The sequence below is a fragment of the Channa argus genome, chromosome 6 (assembly GCF_033026475.1).
Source record: "Channa argus isolate prfri chromosome 6, Channa argus male v1.0, whole genome shotgun sequence".
NCBI classification, from domain to species: Eukaryota; Metazoa; Chordata; class Actinopteri; order Anabantiformes; family Channidae; genus Channa; species Channa argus.
Window position 1 is genome coordinate 21,167,065 of NC_090202.1, and position 20,909 is coordinate 21,187,973.

At 39.6% G+C, this 20,909-nt stretch overlaps 1 protein-coding gene across 2 annotated transcripts in view; it reads right to left on the reverse strand.

Annotated features, from left to right (window-relative positions):
* The window catches only part of LOC137128758 (unconventional myosin-Ic-like), a 49,889-nt gene extending 35,776 nt beyond the window's left edge, over window positions 1-14,113 (reverse strand). Inside the window, exons 1-2 of one of the 2 annotated variants that reach the window (XM_067507248.1) lie at window positions 13,983-14,113; window positions 13,622-13,864 (exon numbers count right to left, since the gene is read on the reverse strand). In XM_067507248.1, the coding sequence (XP_067363349.1) occupies window positions 13,622-13,711 (90 nt within the window). In that variant the 5' untranslated portion in view covers window positions 13,712-13,864; window positions 13,983-14,113. Of the gene's footprint in view, window positions 1-9,184; window positions 9,629-13,621; window positions 13,865-13,982 lie in introns of those variants that run through there. The other variant, XM_067507250.1, reaches the window with a different exon arrangement.
* Between the last annotated feature and the right edge of the window lie 6,796 nt (window positions 14,114-20,909).

The window sequence follows — 20,909 nt, forward strand, 5'->3', positions numbered from 1 at the left end:
GAAGTATTTCATTAATACTGACTGGTGGAGGCTTATCAACACATACCCACTTACTGTACAGCATTTATAACAGCTTGAGCTAAGTTGCTAAGTTTCCAAACAGTGAATTTCCTGTTTACTCCATGCATTTCCTCCTTGCCGATTAGACATTATTAAACAACTGAGCCAAACGAACCCAGATAAAACAAAGCCAGACCATTTAAACAAACATACATGCTTCTAAATAAGGCACATTGTTTCATTTGTAGATGTTTTAACATTATTTATGCCTCTTTTTTTTTATGAAATCACCAATCTTTCTATATTTTTCCTGCTTTGAGGGCACTAATCTGTAAATGAGATCAAATTCAGCAGCTACATTCTCTCAGCATTACCCAGGAAATGCGTGTCACACGATTGGCATACTGCACATGCACACATGTATACATTCACTAGGGTCTTTAAATGGCTCAGCTGTCTATACACACTGTGTCTGGATGGAACATATGTGGGACAGATTGAGGGAGGGGGGGGTTGTATTTTACAGCAACAAATTTGAAAGAGAAAATGAAAGTGTAACAGTTTGGGAAAAAAAGGTTCAACAGAGGTTGAACCTTAAAATGTTTCACATTAAAATGCTCTTAACATGTCAGCATCACACATTAAACGTGACAAAGAGATGAAAATTTACATGTGAACTGCTTGAACTTGAGAAGACTGGGGGTAAAGTAACTTAATATAGATTCTCTCCTAACACAAGAGGATAGTTCTGCAGTTTCATTGCATATGGTTCCTTGCAACATCCCTGGAATCTTTGAGATTCATTACCAAGGGTTGGGCTGCAAAGACATACTGTACACAACTGCTCCAAATGAACAAACACATACACATGTGTGCTAAATCTGTTGTACTAAGATTTCCATTGACTCAACTAAATTCAGAAGCTGTAGCTAGCTACATGCTCTCAATTTTCTTCTGTTTTTGGTTATTTGGTTAAAGTCAGTGGACCAGACAACTACAACTAGACAGCCACAGTTCTTACACATACACGTCATCCTCCAAGACATGGCCACAATGATGATGTAATATTACACGTCGCCAGCCATTACAAGCATCTGCTGTGACTGAAGGTTATTTTCTGTGTGGTCGGTGGTAGGTGATAGGATATATGTCGATGCCACTAAATAAAAACCATGTTGTCATGCTTGAGATGATGGCAGCCTCTATTACACACTGGTGGTACTGTTAACATGAGGGAAAAAGTCAAAGTCACAGTCATCTCTCTTAGACTTAATCAACACCTTTTTAAAGTGTTGTCAATTGTCGGTAACTAAAAAAACTGATACTTCCTGTGAATTTGTAGTCAAAATGTAGCGTACCTTTGATTAACTGTGCACAAACTTTAAATGGCCCGATAACTATTTACAGTACAAATTATGAACATTTGATTGATCTGCACACATTCGGTGAAAGTTCTCTGTTGAGTTAATTCCATTGCCACAACAATTCCACTGGGAACCAAACTTTAAATTAGCAGTTGTTCCAACTCTCCCACTATAACAGCAGAGGAATCCTTCACACACCATGCTTAGACTGGGCAGGGACACTGGGGTATGTTAGAGAGGGAACTTTGAGCATTTGTGTTAAATTACGTGGCTCACAACTGTCATAGAGACAAAAATACATTTGTAAAGAAACAACTGGGAAATCTTGGTTGCTTCGGAACTTAACATGACAAGTGCAACACTATCACTTTGAATGAACACTGTTTTGATGAGTAAAACATTTCTGCCAAAATGATGGTTTATTATATAGAGAGGGGAGGATGACAAAGAGTGAGATGCAGCTATAGTTAAGCATATTAGAATGTTGATATTTGCAAATTACCAACCACAAAGCTGAGGCTGATGGGAAGGTTTTGCATACTTTGATTTATGAACCTAAATGTTTGATACAAACAAAGTTAGGCCTGACTATAGCGCTAATTAAAAAGCCAGAGGATCACCAAAGTGAATGCATATATACACATCAATACACATTTTTCAATTAAAACCATCAATGTAAACCTCAAAAAATGATTAGCAATCACCTCTGGTACAGAATTCTGTGCCAATCCATCAGCTAGATGTTATAATATTTAAATGCAAAAAGAAAGGCAGAATACTCTATAATAAACACTTTTCATGCAGGTCTTTTATGCTCTGTCAGCTTTGTAATGGACTGCTCACTAGTGCAGGCTGTTAACCCTGCTTTACAGTACAACTAATGCATGCTACAGCATACTTTCACCTTTAGCAGTAATGAGTAGGTTAAGACAGAAACCAATGGCAGTGAAAGACTAATTTGGATTCACCATTCTCATCTCATTCATCAGCTGTGTTTGGATTCATTTAGGCATAGAGGATCTTTGTTCCTTACTTTGTGCTACCTGGGTGGACCTGGGTGAGTTTTCATTGGTTTTTGTCAACCTCACAACACGTCTATGTTATTTATACGATTTATTTTCTAACATTTCTCACATTTTACCACCTACTCCACCCTGTCACATTTATCTTATTTCATGTCACTCTTCTCTCTCTTTTTCTCTGCGTCATCTCTCTCTCTCTCTCTCTCTCTGTCTCTGTCTCTCACCCCAAGGCCACACCTGCTCAAACTGTACGGACAATATCAAAGCTCAATGGCATCACTTGGTTAAAGATCAACAAAAGGTACTGAATAGAATAGGAAACCTTCTGAGTCGTAACCAGGGACACTGCTGTTTTGCTGTACTGTCACCATGGTCAAGGCTATGGAAATCCCACATGCACACAGTTTCCTTCCACTAAGGTACTCCTGTTACACTGCAGGAGTATTTTGTGCTTCTGCACTGTAGGCTCGAGCTCGGTCACTGTAGCATTTATTACAACAAAAGCCATTTGTTTTTATAGAACTGCAATCAGTGAATTCACTAGTAGTCAAATTTGTTCATTTTTAACATCAACTTTAACTTAAATGGACTTATATAATACGGATAATCAGTGGGTCTGTCTCAACACTGACATCATAGTTAGGATGCGGCTGGGAAGTCAGTTGTGTATGCAGGAGAGGAACTAACATAAATACAGGTATTACACAGAACAGGGCTTAGGTGAGTTAGTCGTGATTACAAGGATTGACAGAGAGAGAAGGGTGATCACACCTACCCACACACATTGAGGGCCCAAAACACAGCCCTTTCATGAAGTTGGCACTGAATCATGATCAAGTCTAGCCACTAAAAACAGGTCCTAACTTTTTCTCACTAAAGGTACATTTACAATTGGGATTACTTACACTGTTGAACACTATTAGGTTAGGTAGAGAGGTATTTATTCCTCAGACAACCTAGCTTCTCAATGTGTAATTGAACACAGATTATTTTTCTAACAAAATCATGTTACATGCTTGGGTTTCCGGAAAAACAAAAGAGTTGTGCTCTAATGTCTGACTAAAATAGCCAGATTGTTACAATGGGTTTAAACAGACCCAAATTACAAAGAAACACCCACAGTGCTCCTGTCGTTTGGGTCTAGCTGTATAGTGCCATAGCAATGAAACAGGATTAGTTCTCTTGTATTCATCTGGTTAATCGGAGTGAAATTGTGCAGATGAGGGTGCTTGAGTGTACGGAAGGGAAAAAGATTAGGAGGTGAGCTAGTTAGTACCGCGGCACATAAAAATGAAAGAGCAGTTCTGCACTTAGCTGAAGCCAACTTCATCTTATCAGATTAGAAAGTGGACAGTCAAAACTTGTCAAAGAGAAATAAACTCATGAAATGGACTGAAATAATCCCTAAGATGATGTTTCAAAGATGCATTAAAAACAATAAGATTTCTGGCAAAATAATAAAGGAAAAAATAGATTTAAAAAAACAAAACAACTTTGTTATCAGCATTCAAATTCATGTCGTTTGTGGACCCGCCTCCTGCAGTCACACTGATGTACAAAAATGGCAGTGAAGCTGGCAAAGTTTGACTCATTTCCAGGGTGCTTTCCAGTCCACAGCAGTTACTGAGGAGAAGCAGAACTCACTCACTCATAAGGTTTATTCCCAGCAAGGCGGGGCTGGCTCCAATGCTGGCCTAGCTTTGGGACGTGGGAAAGAATCGCATGGAAAAGTTAAAGAAGCTGCCCACAGCAGCCGACTAAAACTAAACGGATATTGTACATACACACCTTCCAAGACTTTGAATCCTCAGCATACAGGTAGCACATCTGACTCACTGCTAGACATATACCCTCATTACTTCCACTTTACTGAACCCTTATTTTACTTTAGTGTTTCTGCCAAATTTCCAAAACACCCCTGGCATCTGTGGCACCTAAATCACAAAGCAAAAAGCTAATGCAGAAACACATAAACCACAAACAGTTAAGAGAGATATTGTACCTAAATAAATCTATTTAATTTGGATTTTAAAAGGGCACAGCCTATAGCGTACAGAGTTTACACATCAAATGCCACTGCTCACAGCGCATCTTTGGCTGTAACTTCAACTACTTTTGCTCCTCACACATACACAATCAGCTTGAACTGCTTCAATCTTTTAGTTCTTCTTTGATATTTTTACAGCTTTAACAATTTTCTAAAAAGGACATTTCTCTTTTTAATATTTACACGTCAACTAACACCTCTAAACTTTTGCAGGTGTCACATCTTTGAATGACAACACAATACACAACTGTCGAAATCTTAGTTTAGATATTTGAACAGAACTAATTTTGTTTTAGTTCAAAGCAGGTGACATGTTCACCTCAATCCCACACTTCAGCTACTTTCAGTGCCATAATTGACTTTACAGCTCTTTTGTTACACATAAATTGCCTACAAACCTACATACAAACACTCATTTTATTCACTCAATGATAACCTAATGTTTGCTCTATTTTGAGTTTAAAAAGCAAATATCCGTTTGCTGACACGTTTGTTAAATACCAAACAAGTTTTAATTTCACGGCCCAATACAACTAATTTTTAATGTGATACATATAACAAAAGGATGAGAAACTGTTAACTATACTGTTCCAAAAGCCCTGAGAAAAAAGAAACTAAACTGACGCTTCTTTGTTCTACAACTAAGGAAAAGACAAAAACAACAAATTTACTCTCTCTTGTCCTCCAACTACAGCATGATAATTTTCCAGTTTACTTAATTTAAATATCCATTATCTCAAGCCTTGGAACAAGAAACCTTATTTGTCCCTCAGTAGCTAAAGTTGGCCAACATGTCTAAAGAAATAAGTACAAAGGCCATTAATCCACTTTGAACTGGAGTCTGCGCCTGCATTATGACCTTATCACTTCTATTTTTGACTTACTATAGTGATATCTGGGCTTAAAGTTATCAAAGCAATGTGTCCAAGGAACTGGACATGCTTGGTTTTCATACTGTAGCCATAGGTGCTAAGTTTTAAACTAGGCATGCATGCTTTAATGTGTTTAACAGGGAACAGCTGTAAAACCCTGTACCGAACATATACATGCAACTGTAAAAGTCAGCGTTAATTGTCAAGCATTGTATCATGTTCCAGCTCCATCAATTCTGCTATGAAAATGCACTATTTAATCTTAAAGGAGCAACGCACGTACTGACTTTGTGCTAACCATCTTAGTTAGCTTGGCATAAAGACAGACAAATAAAAGAAATAGCTGGGCTGGGTATGTTTAAAGGTAACGGAATTCAACCTACCACCTCTAAAGCTCATTTATGGTACTTTCGCCCTGCTGATAACAAATGCCTTGGGCAATGAAAGCTGCCATTCATTGTTAATGGAAACCCAGTGGTTTAGTCACTCAGTATACGCTGCTGCGTGAGACTCAGACAAAACCAAACATTACAAAAAAAAGTTGAAGAAAGCTAAACTTTATGCAAATATATTGTAATGAATTTAAGTTACGATCAGGAGCCAATCAGGACTGTCTTGAATCCTGCAGAAACTAAAGCAGAGAGCAGGTTAATTATCTCACATGAATGAACCTGAAACAAAACAGGTGATAAGCTGATGGCTGCAGTCTTTGTTTACTGATTTACTACATGAGTTTAATGCTTTATATGCAGAGGACAGAAAAACAGCATGATGATAACATGATGTGTCTGCCAGTGGCATTGCTAGGGCTTCAAATTTTGACAGTTCACAATTTCTTCAATAATTCCCCAAGATTCCAAAGATAACAAAGCAAACAAAGCAAAGCAACTTGTAATTTCTTGCTCACTAAAAAGTATGCCCAAATTTAAATCCCCTATATACATGTGGCTCAATCAACTAGAAGGAGCCGCCTGCAATCCCTGCCAGTGTTTTTCACATTTCATTCATTCATATGCTGTGTACATTTCCTTCAGAAGTGGAAATAACACCTTACTGAGCAATTCCTACAACATGGTTCAAAACCATACATTTGTGAGTGCATGCGTGAGAGCCTTTCCAGTTGCAGAGGTGAAGGTAATGTCTGGCTAACAGCCAGGCAGTCAGGTGTATCCTACAAGTTCCTCCCAGGATTCAACCGACATAAACTACATGTACAGGAAAACCTTCATCTTGTCAACACCAGTTACTACATTTGCTGAAAAAGAAATAAGTGGTTTCCTAAATATGAGTGCATTGAGTCCATGAAAGTGTTCTTTAGATCCTCCAGCACATTTGATTTCATTTAAAGTAGTGAACTTGTGAAATACCTTAAATTATGGGGCGAGAAAGATAAGGAATCTGCGATGAAGGAATGTTCTGAGTACCATAACAATGGGGGCAAAGTTAGACTGGTATTTGATTAGATAAAAAGTCGAAAAACAAGCCAGGGCCAATAAATGAACTTTCCCCTAAGCTAGTGAAACCTTAGAATCTCTTTCAATAAATGAAATTGTTGGCAAAAGATGTTCATGAGGCTAACTGATCAACATTACCTTAAACATCTAAACAACATACAATACAATTTCAGAACTCCTTCTCTTTTGTTTGTGCTTACATAAGCATTTAAAGCCAAAGAGACAAATGCCTTACCAAGAAGAAGTAGGCAGACTTTTGGAGAAAATGTTCATTCTAACCCCAAACTACCCAACCCCACTTTGACCTCAACTCTGTCACAGCCACAAAACAGAAATATCACCAAAAACCCAGCCCAACAAGCCACGTTTAAAAAACACTCTGAAGCACAGCACTGATGGAAAGAATGTCCCTTAAAGCAACTGCACCAAGCAAATCGAACAGCAACAGCAGCTAAATCAATCTCACCAGGGAATACAGCATGCAACACATTGATCTGCTTTGGAAAAACATATCGACAGCAAACAGCACATAGCTCTGCATTTGGGGCCAGATTGGATCATTGTGTGAATTATGCAGGCTAAACATTCTGCACATTTAATTTAAAAAGCCACAGCTCTTCTTAAATGAGACCTACATGTACAAATTATAGGTGAAAGTTAACGTTCTGTGTGGCCCAATGCAACGCAGCTGTCTGTGTTACCCTTGAGGCCTGTTTCAAACCCAATCACCTCCGATACTGTCTTTTAAAGAAGCTCACACCACACTTACAGCAGAACGACAGGCAGCTGCATGCAGCCAGTGAACGCTGGGAGGCTGGGAGGTCTTGGCCTCCAGGTGACCCTAAAGTAGGTCAGCTGTTCTAAGCAGCTTGACCCCCAAGGAATATCCCGCCTTTGCTGACTCATTTTTCCACACTCCTGTCCTCTAGATTCAATCTACAGCTGCATCTTCCTCGTGTACAATCCGAGGCTTTTTCACCTTTCCTGTCCAGCTGGGTCAATAATGACCCTCTCTCAATATAAGCTGAAAATAAACTCAAAAGCAACACTTGCTCACATAACAACCAAGATGAAAAGTTGATGTCCAATGCCATGTCTGCATATTTTCCCTTGTTGTTCATTCATATGTATATTTTTTCATTTTAAAGTTAATCAGTTACAGCCTCTATTTAGTATTTTTTGCAGCTAGAGCATCCCACTTGGATCCTTTTCTTTAAATGGTTTCCACCACCTTGCATGTTATGTTTTTCCATGAAGAGGTTGCACTGTATGCCATGCCTATGTTTATCCTGTGTCCAAACCACAGGTGGGCATTAACAGGTGGACAGACTTGTTGACAAAGCCTTGCTCACCTGCTGAGACACTTTCTCACCCAGACATAGACAGCTGGAGTCCGGCCAGCTACTGGCAGCCACACAGTAATATGCACTTTCATGTGACCAACAAGGTTTTGACACTAGACTTATTTCAGGAAAAACACCAATCATGTTAGGAATTAATATCATTGATAATTCCCCACTCCCTCCAGACTGGGATACATAGCACGTCTGCATTCAGAAGTGAGAGGCTGTGAAGTTCGATATAATGAACTGTCTTAATCTGTCCCTGTCTGGAGCCTGTCTATAAACAGACCATCACAGCCTGAAGTGTTTGAAGCTGTAAGCTAAACGTTAAATCAGTACGCGGTTCAAAGTTCACAGCACTGCAGTCAGTGAACGTCAGAAAGCGAAGGCTCCGGCGTCACAAGCCCTCGTAAGTGACACGTACAGTAGATGACGTTTAACCAAACTCTGTAAAAAAAAAAAAAAAAAAAAAAAGACTGAACATTGGGTTTAGTTTTCTTTGATTTACAACCGACTAAAACCTACACCGTACACATTCATACAATCTGAAATCGTGTTGTAATGTTAACAAAAAGTTTGCAACGCTGTATTTAAAGAAGGTGCCTTCACAACACGCTAGCCTACTGCGCCGCGAATGTGATAGTGGAAACCTGTAGAGTACTGACCGTCAGGTCGGATCTTACACGCTTAAAATGAGTCAAAATGAGGACAAGTTCCTATTTGAAGGTGCAGAATTGATCATTGGTTTTCTCTGATTTGTCTGAGGTCTTAACGTATCCTTTACCGTGTAAGCCAGCTGCCAACGGGCTTGGCAGCGTCAAATTGCCACATTTTTGAACGGAGTTTGGCTTAGCGCTTTCGCCATATGGCACACATTACCGGCCCACTCATTCAAGCATGCTGCTACGTCCGAAATCACGCTGCCGACATTTCCCAAATGTCACAACAGTAAAGCTAGTTAGGTTGGCTAACTAACATTAGTTAAACGACAGTGAGAGGTTAGCAAGCTCACTTTAAAGACTGCGGGGCACTGTAGTTACAGTTAGTTAGTTCATTTGTACAATCTCAACATTAACACATACCGTAAAGGAGCCGAGGATAAAAAGTGAAGTACTGTCCTTTTGGCTCAGTCCCTGTCGTCCAGTCTGACTGCTGGAAAAAAACTTGTCTCAGTCCCTCCGCTGTGAGATTGTCTGCCCTGTCCCCTGAGTGGCCGGTGTGTAACGGTGAGTGTCGTTCAGCTCAGTGTGCAGGTCCTGCCGGGTCCTCCGGATCCTCCCACCACTCCCAGTCAAACACCAGCACTCCCAGTTTCACCGTGGGCTCTGCTACAACTGTGGCTGCCCCCAAACCGCAGCCTCAGCAGACTCCATCTCCTCGTTCTGGTACAGTTCCTTTCACTAGTTATTAATATCTCGATGATGAGACGAAAGGATAGGGTGTTAATATGAAAAACCCTGTGCGGTGTTTTTGGGAAGACCCTAAACCCTCTGTTGGAGTGAAGTGGTAATTTAGCCCTTCCTTTCACTGAGGGGCAGCCCTGCCTTGTAATACCAGGAAGTTCACCATGAACCATCACACAGCTCCCGGGTGAGTGATAGGCTGTGGTTTATTTTAGCCAAGCTGGGATCTTCGTCTCATTTGTTTGCTCTGCAAACACTCTCGGCGAGCACCTCTGCAGCGCTTTAGCTATGTTATGTTTCAGTGGACAAAAATACATGGACCCGATCAAAGCCCATTTTCCTAAGGCTAATGTGGAATAATATACTGAACTTTGTAATAACACTGAGTGATAATAACAGCGAAATATCAGAATGACTGCAATTCCAACATTTAGCTTTAATACTCATTGGACACAGTGAGCGCAAGTTAGAAACCTGAACCAATCAGCACATGTAGAGAACAAATTCCATAATTATATTCGAAAACAAAACGAAAATTATACCAACGTCTACATCTTAATGACGCATCACGCAAAAATATTATTACATAACCAAATGTTTGAACTGAATATGGTCAGTCTGAATCAGTCTCCTGTACTAAGAGCTGTACCCAGTTTAATGCAGCTGGAAAATTACAACACAGCACAATTAAACTGCTGTGGCTGCATCATAACTGCTTATATCAATCGTAAAGAGTTCTCATTCCCTCTGCTGTCGATAAAGGCGCCACTGCAGCTCCTCCCTGGATCAGTCAGTCACATTTAATGCGACTCTGATGCGGCAACAGTTTGCAACTGTGAGCTGAACATGTTTATCACCAATAACTTTTATGTCCTTACACAAATCTCTATAGCAGTAGTGTAGAAACACCTCCCTCCATAAGATCCCTGCTGGATTTTCTGAGTTGTCCTGAGACCCAGCTTGTGAAACAGCCTCTCTTTTACCATTCATTCACACCCTAGAATTCACGTAAGGTAAACGATGAGATCATAAAGTGAGGCTGAGTCGATATTGTGCACTTTTATATTTGCCAACTGTTTTTAATGCCGAGTTTAGTTATTCTTTATTTTGTAACGAGTCCTTGTTATTCAATTGGCATTTGTTTGAAACATTTTTCTGAAAAAACCCAAAAGACAGGGACCTACACATATGGGTTTCTGATAGTTGGCAGTCCGCAGTGCCTGGTATGTCGAAAACATAACACAGAACATACTCTGCAATAGGGTGTTAATCATTTCAGACATTATTACCATATGTGCTGTCCCCACGTGAAGGTGACCTCAATGCCCAAACTGTAATATGGCTGCACTGCCAGAGGAGGGAGTGATCGATTCAGCCTCAAACAACCCACATCCCGAGGTATAAACACACACACACACACACACACACACACACACATTGCTGGTATCCTGTTGAAAAGGCAATGTTAGGAAAGACTGGTCATGACACTCACCCCACCTCCACTGCCAAACCTTTACCCTCCCCACTGCACTTCTGAGGAACCATAAAACCAGGAAACACTGGCAAAACACTGCCACACACACATAATCTTTTATTTTGACTCAGAGCCACAATAGTGCCACCATTCTTTCCTGGTTTCACTTACCAAAACGCCACCAAGTTTCAATGTTCACAAAATTTCTGGGAGTGATATTGCAATGCAGGGCAAGGATTCAGCTTGACAGAAATGTACTGCTAAATTGTCCATATGAGCAATTTGACTTCTGTCTTTTGTGGGGACATGCATTCCCTAGCCCCTAATGCCCCCCCCCCCCCCCCCCCCCGACCTAAACCTAATTCTAACTCTAACCTAAAACCAAGTCTTACTCCTAAAAAGCCCCTAGAGGTTGTGACCGGCCAAAATACAAGGAAAATACCTTTTGGGCTCCACACACACACACACGCACACAGACACACACACACACCTTTCAGTCACATTCAGTGAGGTGACTTGACCTCACAGGAATGTGGGAAGGGGGAATAATTTAGCTGCGTACTGGAATGTCTTTGTCGTTTCCTCTCATCCAGGCTACAGTACATTCCTCACCTCCCCAGTCATCGGTGACCAGCACACAGGCTGCGTTAAGCACACAAGATTGCTCTTACTACAAACGGTAATCCAGCGTCAGGCCATGCTAAAGTGTTCAAAATGGAACATGGGAGGATTGCCCACTCCCCTGCGTTCCACAGATGCTAGAGTTATCAGAAAGGAGCTGTCTTTATTACTGCTCTCCTACATAACACAATAACATGACACATGCCAAGCTGTTTTACAGCCATTTGTCTGTTATTTCCTTCACAGAACCATCATTATAAGGCAAAACTGCATCTGAACAAGGAAACAACAAATCCACATAAAACACCAGGCAGTGCTTTCTTTACAGAGGTAAAAAGGGTGAAGAGGCCTCAATGTATTTAGATATAAGTGTGTATGGTTCATTTCATTTGACCCTGACTACCTTGTAAATGTGCTTTTCTGAGGAATGAACATTGTTACAAAACTAGACAAGTGATTATGGATAAAGTTGCTGTTCTTCGCACTAACGCTTTAAGCAAAACTGTTCTATGTAAAGCTGCCACTGCAGTGACATAATTACACTTAATGAGTTTAATAAACAATATTTACAGTATAGAATTATATTATATTGTAACATATATTGTTATTATCCTGTTACTTTAATTATTATAAGATTAGTATTTATTCTGTTGAATACTGCATTTAATAGCATTGTGATCACATTGACTTGTTTAATGTTACACATAAATGGGTATGCATTTCTCTGTTTTATTTAGGTTTATTTATTTGTTTATTTGTTTGTTTGTTTGTTTTCGGGGACCCCCGGAAGTGTTGTTGTCATTATGGTGGCAGCTAATAAAACAGTGCACGTCTCTTGAACCCATTTGTACCAAAGTACCAGCTTTTTAAATCAAGTACTGTGGGAGACATCTTGTAGCCGATTTGGTCTGTGACTGTGTCATAACCTGTAATAAAGTTACTGCCACTTAGAGGAGCAGAAACAAGCCATGAATGCAACATCCAGATGTTATCACCTCACAAGCTGACAAAGTTGTTAGTAAAAGTTGCTTTAGCATTCATTTGGATTTATGTCCATCAGCATCCATTAGTTTATGCTTGCTGCTTGAAACAACGCTAATGACATAGGTTAAAGTGAACCAACAACAATGTTTCAGGCCTCACACTCAGCAGCAGATCTGCAGAGCTTATAATTCTCTGCGTGTTCATCACTAGGAGGCATTGTAACCAAATATGTGCTAGTTATTGTTAATGTAGAAAGATCGATCATTGCAGCTTAGACATGCAGCAGTCTGTGGGGCTGCTTTGGATTCTGGCGCTTTGATGCTGCAGTTGCCTCAGTAAAAATATTACGACTAACCCAAAATCTCTGTAATTATGTCGATTTATTCTGTGGCACTTAAAACAATAACCTGACTTTTGCAGCTGGTGTTTGGATTTAATGTTCCACTATCAAATTTAGTTGCACCTAAATCTCTCGCTGTGTATTTTAAGTATCAGTAAAAATAATAAGGAAGAGCAACTGTATAGGTCCATAAATTAATTGTTTCAAGGTCAACATATTTAATCTGGAAAGTACTACGAGCATTACAGTTGAAAAACCAAGTTTTTATCTGCTCTATATAAAGCTTGACAGATTAGTGGCATTTTACATAGACTAAACTTAATCTAAATCATATCCTATTCATGTCAACCAAGTATTCACATTACATTTTCCACAGAGGCAGCCCGTTTTGTATAATTAACGATGAATAATGCTTCTTTATAATTCTGAGCGCACTGCTTAATGCCAAATAACCACAGCTTTTTGAATTTGTCAATGTAAATTACATGACGGTCACATTCTGAAGCAATTTACAGTTTGTAAAATATGTTAATGTTTCTCAACATCATCCGTGTGTGTGCTGAACCCTATAACCTCAGCTGTGTCAGCATCTATTTCTTCCCACTAGAGCTACATTAAAACCCACTGGAATGAAGGAAAAGTGGAAAAATCAGACTCCAGATCTGGCCTCGGACCTGACCACAGCATGTGAACTGACCTTGCAGCTGTGGCAGTAGTTTTCTCCATTCTTCCCTGGAGGAAGGATGATTTCCCCTGTTGGGATCAGCTGGATCCTCAGCTCCATCATCACTCCCCTTTTTCTCTTCTTTTCCTGTTGTCTTGTTTAAAATGATTCCGTCTTCTTCTGTGCTTGCTAATCCTTTTTCACTATGGCAGCATTTGAGGAAAAGTATTATCTCTCTCTCCTCAGGTTTGTTGGCAAATCCTGTGCACCTAAGACCTTCCCAGGTAATAGAAAACATAAACTTAGTAGATTTCTTACTCTTTATAGTAATCTGTTTAACCAAATCCTAAATTATACATCGCCGGAGTGCAGAGATTTGAAGCTGGGGTGTTACCTGTTGCAGAGCGGCGAGTCACAGTGACGCCAGCTTTCCCTCACTGCAGCCAAAGGATGTTGCCTCTCTGGCTCAGGGATCATGGGGAGGATATGGAGTTAGCCTGGCTCGAGGTGGATGTCACATGAAGAGGATATGTGTCTTTTGTCTTACTCGAGAGTGCGTGTGCTCACAGAGAGTCATGAACACATTTGTGTCCTGAGTGAAACTACTGGCCTGTATCGTGCTGTGGTTTCTATGTAAAGTCATAGCTGGGGAATTGTTTGTCTTTTTTCTTTTAAACCACAAAAAACGAATAAAGGGAGTTTTCCTCCGTTAGTCTAAGTCAGTGGTTCCCAACCTGTTGGGAAATATTTTAATCTACATAACTATTTGAATGGTTTATTTATAACATTTAGCCAACATTTAAACTATTTATTCAAACTTTTAGCTTTTTAACTTAGCGATTTACCATATTTACCATTCTTTTACTATTTAGCTATTACTCGTGCTTTACTTTTAAATTTTTACCATTTACCCACTTGCTTTAAGCTCACCATCCTTTATTTAAATGTGTTTGCATTATTTCTACTACATTTTGAATGCATTTTACTTACTACTTAGCCACTGCTTCTGTACTTTTCACTATTTGTCCATTGTTTTCAGTTAGTTATATATTTGAGGCCTTTTTTTCTCTACTTTAAGCTAATAATTTTGACTATTAAAATTACTTTAAGCCATCTATTTTAACAAAACATTCACTACTTTTATTTGTTCTATCACTAGTAAGTTATCTGTTTCAACTGTTCTTTCAGCACTATCTACTTTACCCTTTGTTTTGGCAAACATTTTATTAGTTATTTTCAGGAAGCAATTAAGTTTTACCTGCTTTACACTCACCATCAGTGGCTACTGCAGAAGTAACAACTGAGGTACACGCAATCCTGTTATTTCCCCTTTAAATAAAATAATGGATTGTACTGCTGAAAAATTACACAAACATACACACACACACACACACACAACTGGTCTGATCAGGGTTTCCTTCTAAACCCAGCATCCTGTCTTAGACATTCTCAGTACCCACCCAGCCAACTGAGTTTGTATGTGATGTATAGAAGTGTTTAAAAGTGTGTTTATGTGTGTATGATGAGGTCACTTATTTTTTCACTTAAGATATATGAGCAAGAGGCAGGCATGTGCATGTGTACATGCTTTCTAACGCCAAGTGAAGGACTTGTGTTTCCTGTCTGTGAGGTCTAGACTAACTTGGCTTCTGGCACTTAACATAAACAATGACACATAAACACAAAACATATTGATGGAAAGGTGGTTTCTAGTGTTAAGATCATAATGTGATTGTGTTGTGTTACATTTCTTTCTTTGTGACATATTATTCTGGTATTTGGCCGACCTTCCATACCCATGTGACTCTAGATTGCTGCCTTCATTCCTGTTTGCTAACTGTCATGTAATGTGGATTGTTAGAGCATTTCATCATAGTTTGTGGGGTGAAATTTGTCTTAACCACACAATAAGGAAGTTAAATAAAAGACAGTTGTTGAATGGGGCTCCAATTTTGAGCTATGATATCCAAGAGAGGGTCATGCTGCATAGGGGGACTCAGGGGGAAGCAGGAGGGGCTACTCTCTCCCTGCTGGCTTCAAGGGCAAACAAAGACCACAAAAGTGCCCTCCAAATGCCACTACATAAGCTAAATCCTTGTAAAAAAAAAAAAAAAAAAAAGGATGCATTGCTTGGACTTGCATATTCTATGTGTTTCATTCAGTGTGAGCTTAGTGCAGTATTTGTTTTGTGAGAAGGGGCATTACAGGCTGCTGGTGAGAGAGTGGAAATGACAGGGATGCATATCCTTTGACCTCTGACCCCAGTTGGGTGCATTCCTGACAGCCTGGCATCAACAGGAAACCCTTGGCCTTGACACACACATACACACGCAAACACATTCACATACTCCGAAGCCTTGGAGCAGACAAGGATCTGCCCAGTTCTATTTTAAAATGATAAAAAAAGACGCACGCTTGCAGTTGTGATATGCAATTGTTTTTAAGGCAGAATGAAAGTGAAATAAAGCGACACAGTGACTGCAACAAATAAGTAATAGGTAAATAAAAGTAATAAGTAACAACATTTTTTGCATAATTTATCCATAGCTGAAAACACATATTGTTGTAGTTTCTAGAGCTGTAGATACATATGTACTGTTGCAGACACAACTACTGTCAGGGGTCGCCACAGCGGAACGTGTTCCACGAGTCGATTTTCCATCCACATGTCGATTTTTACACCATACGCCCTTCATGACGCAACCCTCTCATTTTTATCCGGGCTTGGGACTGGCACCAAGGTGGACCTTGGTGGTTGGGTGGGGCCACACCTGGTGGGGTGGGATTTGAACACTCGGCCTTCTGCATCACAACCCAGTGCTCTACCAATGAGTCACCAGGCCCCCTTAAGCCAAAGAACGTTATTGAGGAGGAATGCGAATGCTGAACAACCACGGAGTGGTGGTGAAAACACTTGATTTACCTGTCATCATCATTCCGTCTGTTAAAACTGTAGAGACTACATTTCCTTTGCTTTTGTTTCCTGTGGAGAAACACTGCGTGTCAGAGGTTACAGTGTTAAACAACAGATGCCACTTTTAGAGCTGCTTTACAAAGGAATATTCTGTACATGGACATGGTTGAGTGTGTGTCACCATGTTTCCTTTGCTTCAGTGGATGAGTCATGATGAGATGACATAGGCAGCTCAGGGATCAACGTGACACAGTGTCACACACGCCAACAGCTGTGAAAACAATAAATATTACACTGCCTTTAATTTTATTATAAGCATTATGGTAAATATGGATGGATATGAATAACTTGGAGGCTAATTTTGTGGCTTATGATACATTTCTGTTGTGACAAGCAAGTATTTAACTAACTAAATGAAAAAATAAGAGCTGTTGATTATTTCAGTCAGTTATGACACCTTGTTGCTGGTGATCGCTTGAGGGGATCGAGAGAGCATGAAAACTAGGTAACAAGTGAGCACATGGTTGTAAAGTGGTATAAGATCAAATCAAGTGTTAATTATATAGCACAATTCCTAAATAACAAAGTTACCATTTATCAGTAAAGGTTACAGTCTGGACAACAACAGCAGCCTCTGTGCTTTAATCAGAATCTCTTTAAATCCTTTTAGTGGGAAAAAATGGAAGGAATCTCAGGAAAAGCACCTGAGGAGGTAGAATCTCCACCAAAAATACCTGCTAATGCCTATATTCCTTGTTAACTACAAGTATGAAAAGCTGAAATAACTATTGGTCATTGTTTTACCACCATTAAAAACTAAATCTTAACAAAAATAAAACATAACAAATTTGCATTAAAGCAATATTTAATGTGTGCAACAGGCTGTTATTTAACAAGATTATATTGCAGCTGGTGTTCTTTGGGCATCCATGTGCTCATTTTTAGTTTAGTTAGAAGGTTTTTTTGTTTTTACTTTTCAACAATAACGAAGTAATACCCAGAATACTGGTTAGCTCTATAAGTTATTTCAAAAATATATGTAATAGCAGTGTTATCTCACTTTAAACCAACACATTTTGAACATGACAGGTTGTGTCAGATGAATCAGGCACAAAATGGTTGAGAACCAAATCCTGACCGTCATGGCAAGTTGCAGTACATCCGTTACCACTTTGATGAACGACAACGATACACTAGATGATTTTTAACAATGTAGCTAATTATTCGTTTCACACATTTCCTTGAATGACTTTGCTACAGAGAGCTGGACTGTGGGTGCATGATGCCTGCTGATCATGACACTGTAACACATCCTTCATTTACATCCACTCCATGGGTAAAGGCCCATGAACACTTCATGGCAATTTGAAGGGTGGGAGTGAGCTGCAGCTCATATGTTCATTCTGTTGTATTTTTTTGGTACAGTCCTGTAACCAGATCCCACATAGGGGCTCAGCTCAGACCAGAGCGGACCAGGGCTAAGTAAATCTCACAAGTGTTGCCTGAAAATAACTCAGTCTATTTATAACTGCTATCTGTGCAGCATAAGAGGAAGTTCATAATATTTCATTGATGTTTGTTCCCTGGGTCCCACTCTGCCAGCAGCAATCTTGCTCTGACAACAGAACGCTGCTGCAATTTCCAGTTTCCACAGGAAGGCAGGGGAGCGAGAGGATGCCGATTAGACTGCAGATGTCGAAAAGGGGGCCATTGATTCTACACCCAGAACACACCCTCTGGAGAACAGTGTCCTCAGATATAATGCATAGAAAGTTAACATGGTGTTCTGTATGTTTCCTAACAGCACATGCACTACTGTCTCCTGTGGAAAGATGGTATATAATTCAGGGTGAGTGATGTAATTTTCACATTAGCTGGAACTTGCTGCCATCTTGAGGTTTCATGTTACAACAGATTGCTTAGTGGAGGAGAAACCCATAAGTTGCTATGGCAACCTGGCTGTAAACACGTCTCTCCATGAAGCTCATGAGTGTTTTTTAGTGTGACAGCTATTTAGTTTAAAATGATTGACAGAACTGATTCTGCAGCATGTGAGCAAAATGGCATTTACCACATGCACAAATGACTCTGCACTGTATTTTATAGCTATATATAATGTACTGCATAGTCTTTTAATATAATTTGTGCTCCCATGTCAACATTGGCCCCAAAGTATCAAATAGTCACTGTAACTTATGGATAAAACAAAAATTTACTACTAGCAGAGTAAATCACACCAATGCCTCTTTTGGCAGCAGCAAAGTAAAGTGATATGTATGGAGCTGCTCCTTGTGCATCACATGTGGCCTGCAGAGGGCACCAAAGGAGCTACCGCAAAACATCGAGTCAGAGGGGGGATTTTCCTCTATTGACTGTGTAAGAGAAGGAGGCTGTGGGATGGCGATGCTCTGGTACATGTAAAAGTAAAGATTTTGAAATGTTATTTATGTAAACAAAAAAATATCAGCATCATGTATCTTTTTAGAGATGTATAACATTTTTGCATTATGATATTTTGTTTCCTTCAGCCACTGTACTTTTCTTCCACAGTCCAGAGACATGCATCGGTGACTCTAAATTGACTGTACGTGTGAATGTGAGTGAATGGTTGCCTGTCTCTTTTTATGACCCTGTGATGGACTGGTAACCTGTTCAGGTGGTCAAAATGGAGGTGGTCCCCCCACCTCATACCCAGTGACAGCTGGGACCTTTAACAGGATAAGCAATTTAGATCATGAATGGATGGATGCTTAGGCCTTTAAAGTTGCAGCGGTCTGTTCTTGACCTACATTATTTCATCATTTATTTGTTGATTGCATTTTACTCTTTATTATAAGAAGTCCCCCTCATTGACATTAAATAAGCTTGCAAAAACATTCGAACCAGCTCTTAATATAATGCATTCCAGTACCACTCCACTACCCACTTCGATCTCAATCATAAAAAGAGAGTAGAATTATCAGCTTTGTGACAGTTACAGTTTAAGAATAGAGAAATCATAACAGTGTAAAAGTAGAATGTGCCCGGGGAGCTAGGGCTGAGTGTCTCACTCAGGGACAGACCTGGTGGGTAGGCCTGGTAGATGCAGCGAATTCTGCATGCTTTCCTGCTGCTCTACCCATTGAGCTACCACGCCACCACATTTACAGAATACTAAGTAAGTAGGGGCAATAGTGTTAATATTAATCACAATAAATAATACAAAGGGGTAAAGCCTGTATAATGTATATACAGACGACTAAGTATCGTATTTGTACCTGTAGTGTTGATCCTTCCAGCTTTTCTTTTTCTGTAACAGCAGAAGAAACATTATGCAGCTTTTGTCAGAAAAGCAGAGAAGGTGGCAACAGATTTGACGAGGAAAGACATGGACTGGTTATTTACCTGTCAGAGCTGAAAGAGAGCTAAAAGATCATGAAGTCACCGGGACGGATCCTGATCAGATGTTCTGATTGGTGTCTCCTCAGCTGGAGATGCAAAAAGCTGCGGGTGCTCACACTGCAGGAAGTTGCTGTGAGTGTGACCATTAGTGTGCTGTCAGTGATGTGAGTCTCTCAGGCTCCTCCACTTTCACCTGTGATTCTAAATTTAGGCGAGGCACTGAGCTCAGGCTGTTATTATGGGGGATGTAACAGTAGAATAGGCGGCAACTGCTACAGCAGTTACAAGAAACTGAAACTAAGGAGGCAAAAGGTTAAACCCTCATGATCCACTCAAAATGAATGTGTACGACTGCTTCCAAAAAGATAGACACATTTTTAAATTTACGTATCGAATATCGGTGTCATTGTTTTCAGGCATATGACATCAGTGTGTAGGCTTTGTCCACACCAACTATGTTTTTGTGAAAGGATGTCTGAAAAATGTCTGAAAGTCTAAGAGTTACCTGAACCAGCTTGGATGACTAGCACAACATTTACAACCAAGAAGATAGAAGACCAGTTCACATGACTCAACCTTCAGAGATCCAGACCCAATTTTAAATGTAATTTATTGTCGTTGAAATCTAACATGACATTTTTCATTTGGGGTTTTCATGTGTAGTGGGACAACTAAATGTTACCGAGGAATTATCATTTAGCTGTTAACACATTACATTTACTCTTAACTATAACCACATAAAAATGTTTAAAAAGTTAAATTTAATTTCAGTCATGTTGATTGTTTCCATAATGTATAAATATAATTCAATCTTACACACTTGCTTCACTTTTTTATTTTGGGTTTTGTTTTAAGCTCATCAAATTGCATTTGAAAAATTCTTATGTTTTGGACCACACAGTCTATATAGAGCTTAGAGCAGTTTTACTCTGTTTTGATCTTGTGTCTAATGTTTTTTTTATGTTTATAAACTACATTGCATAATACAGAAGAAATAATTCAACATCCATAAAAAAAAAAACTTTC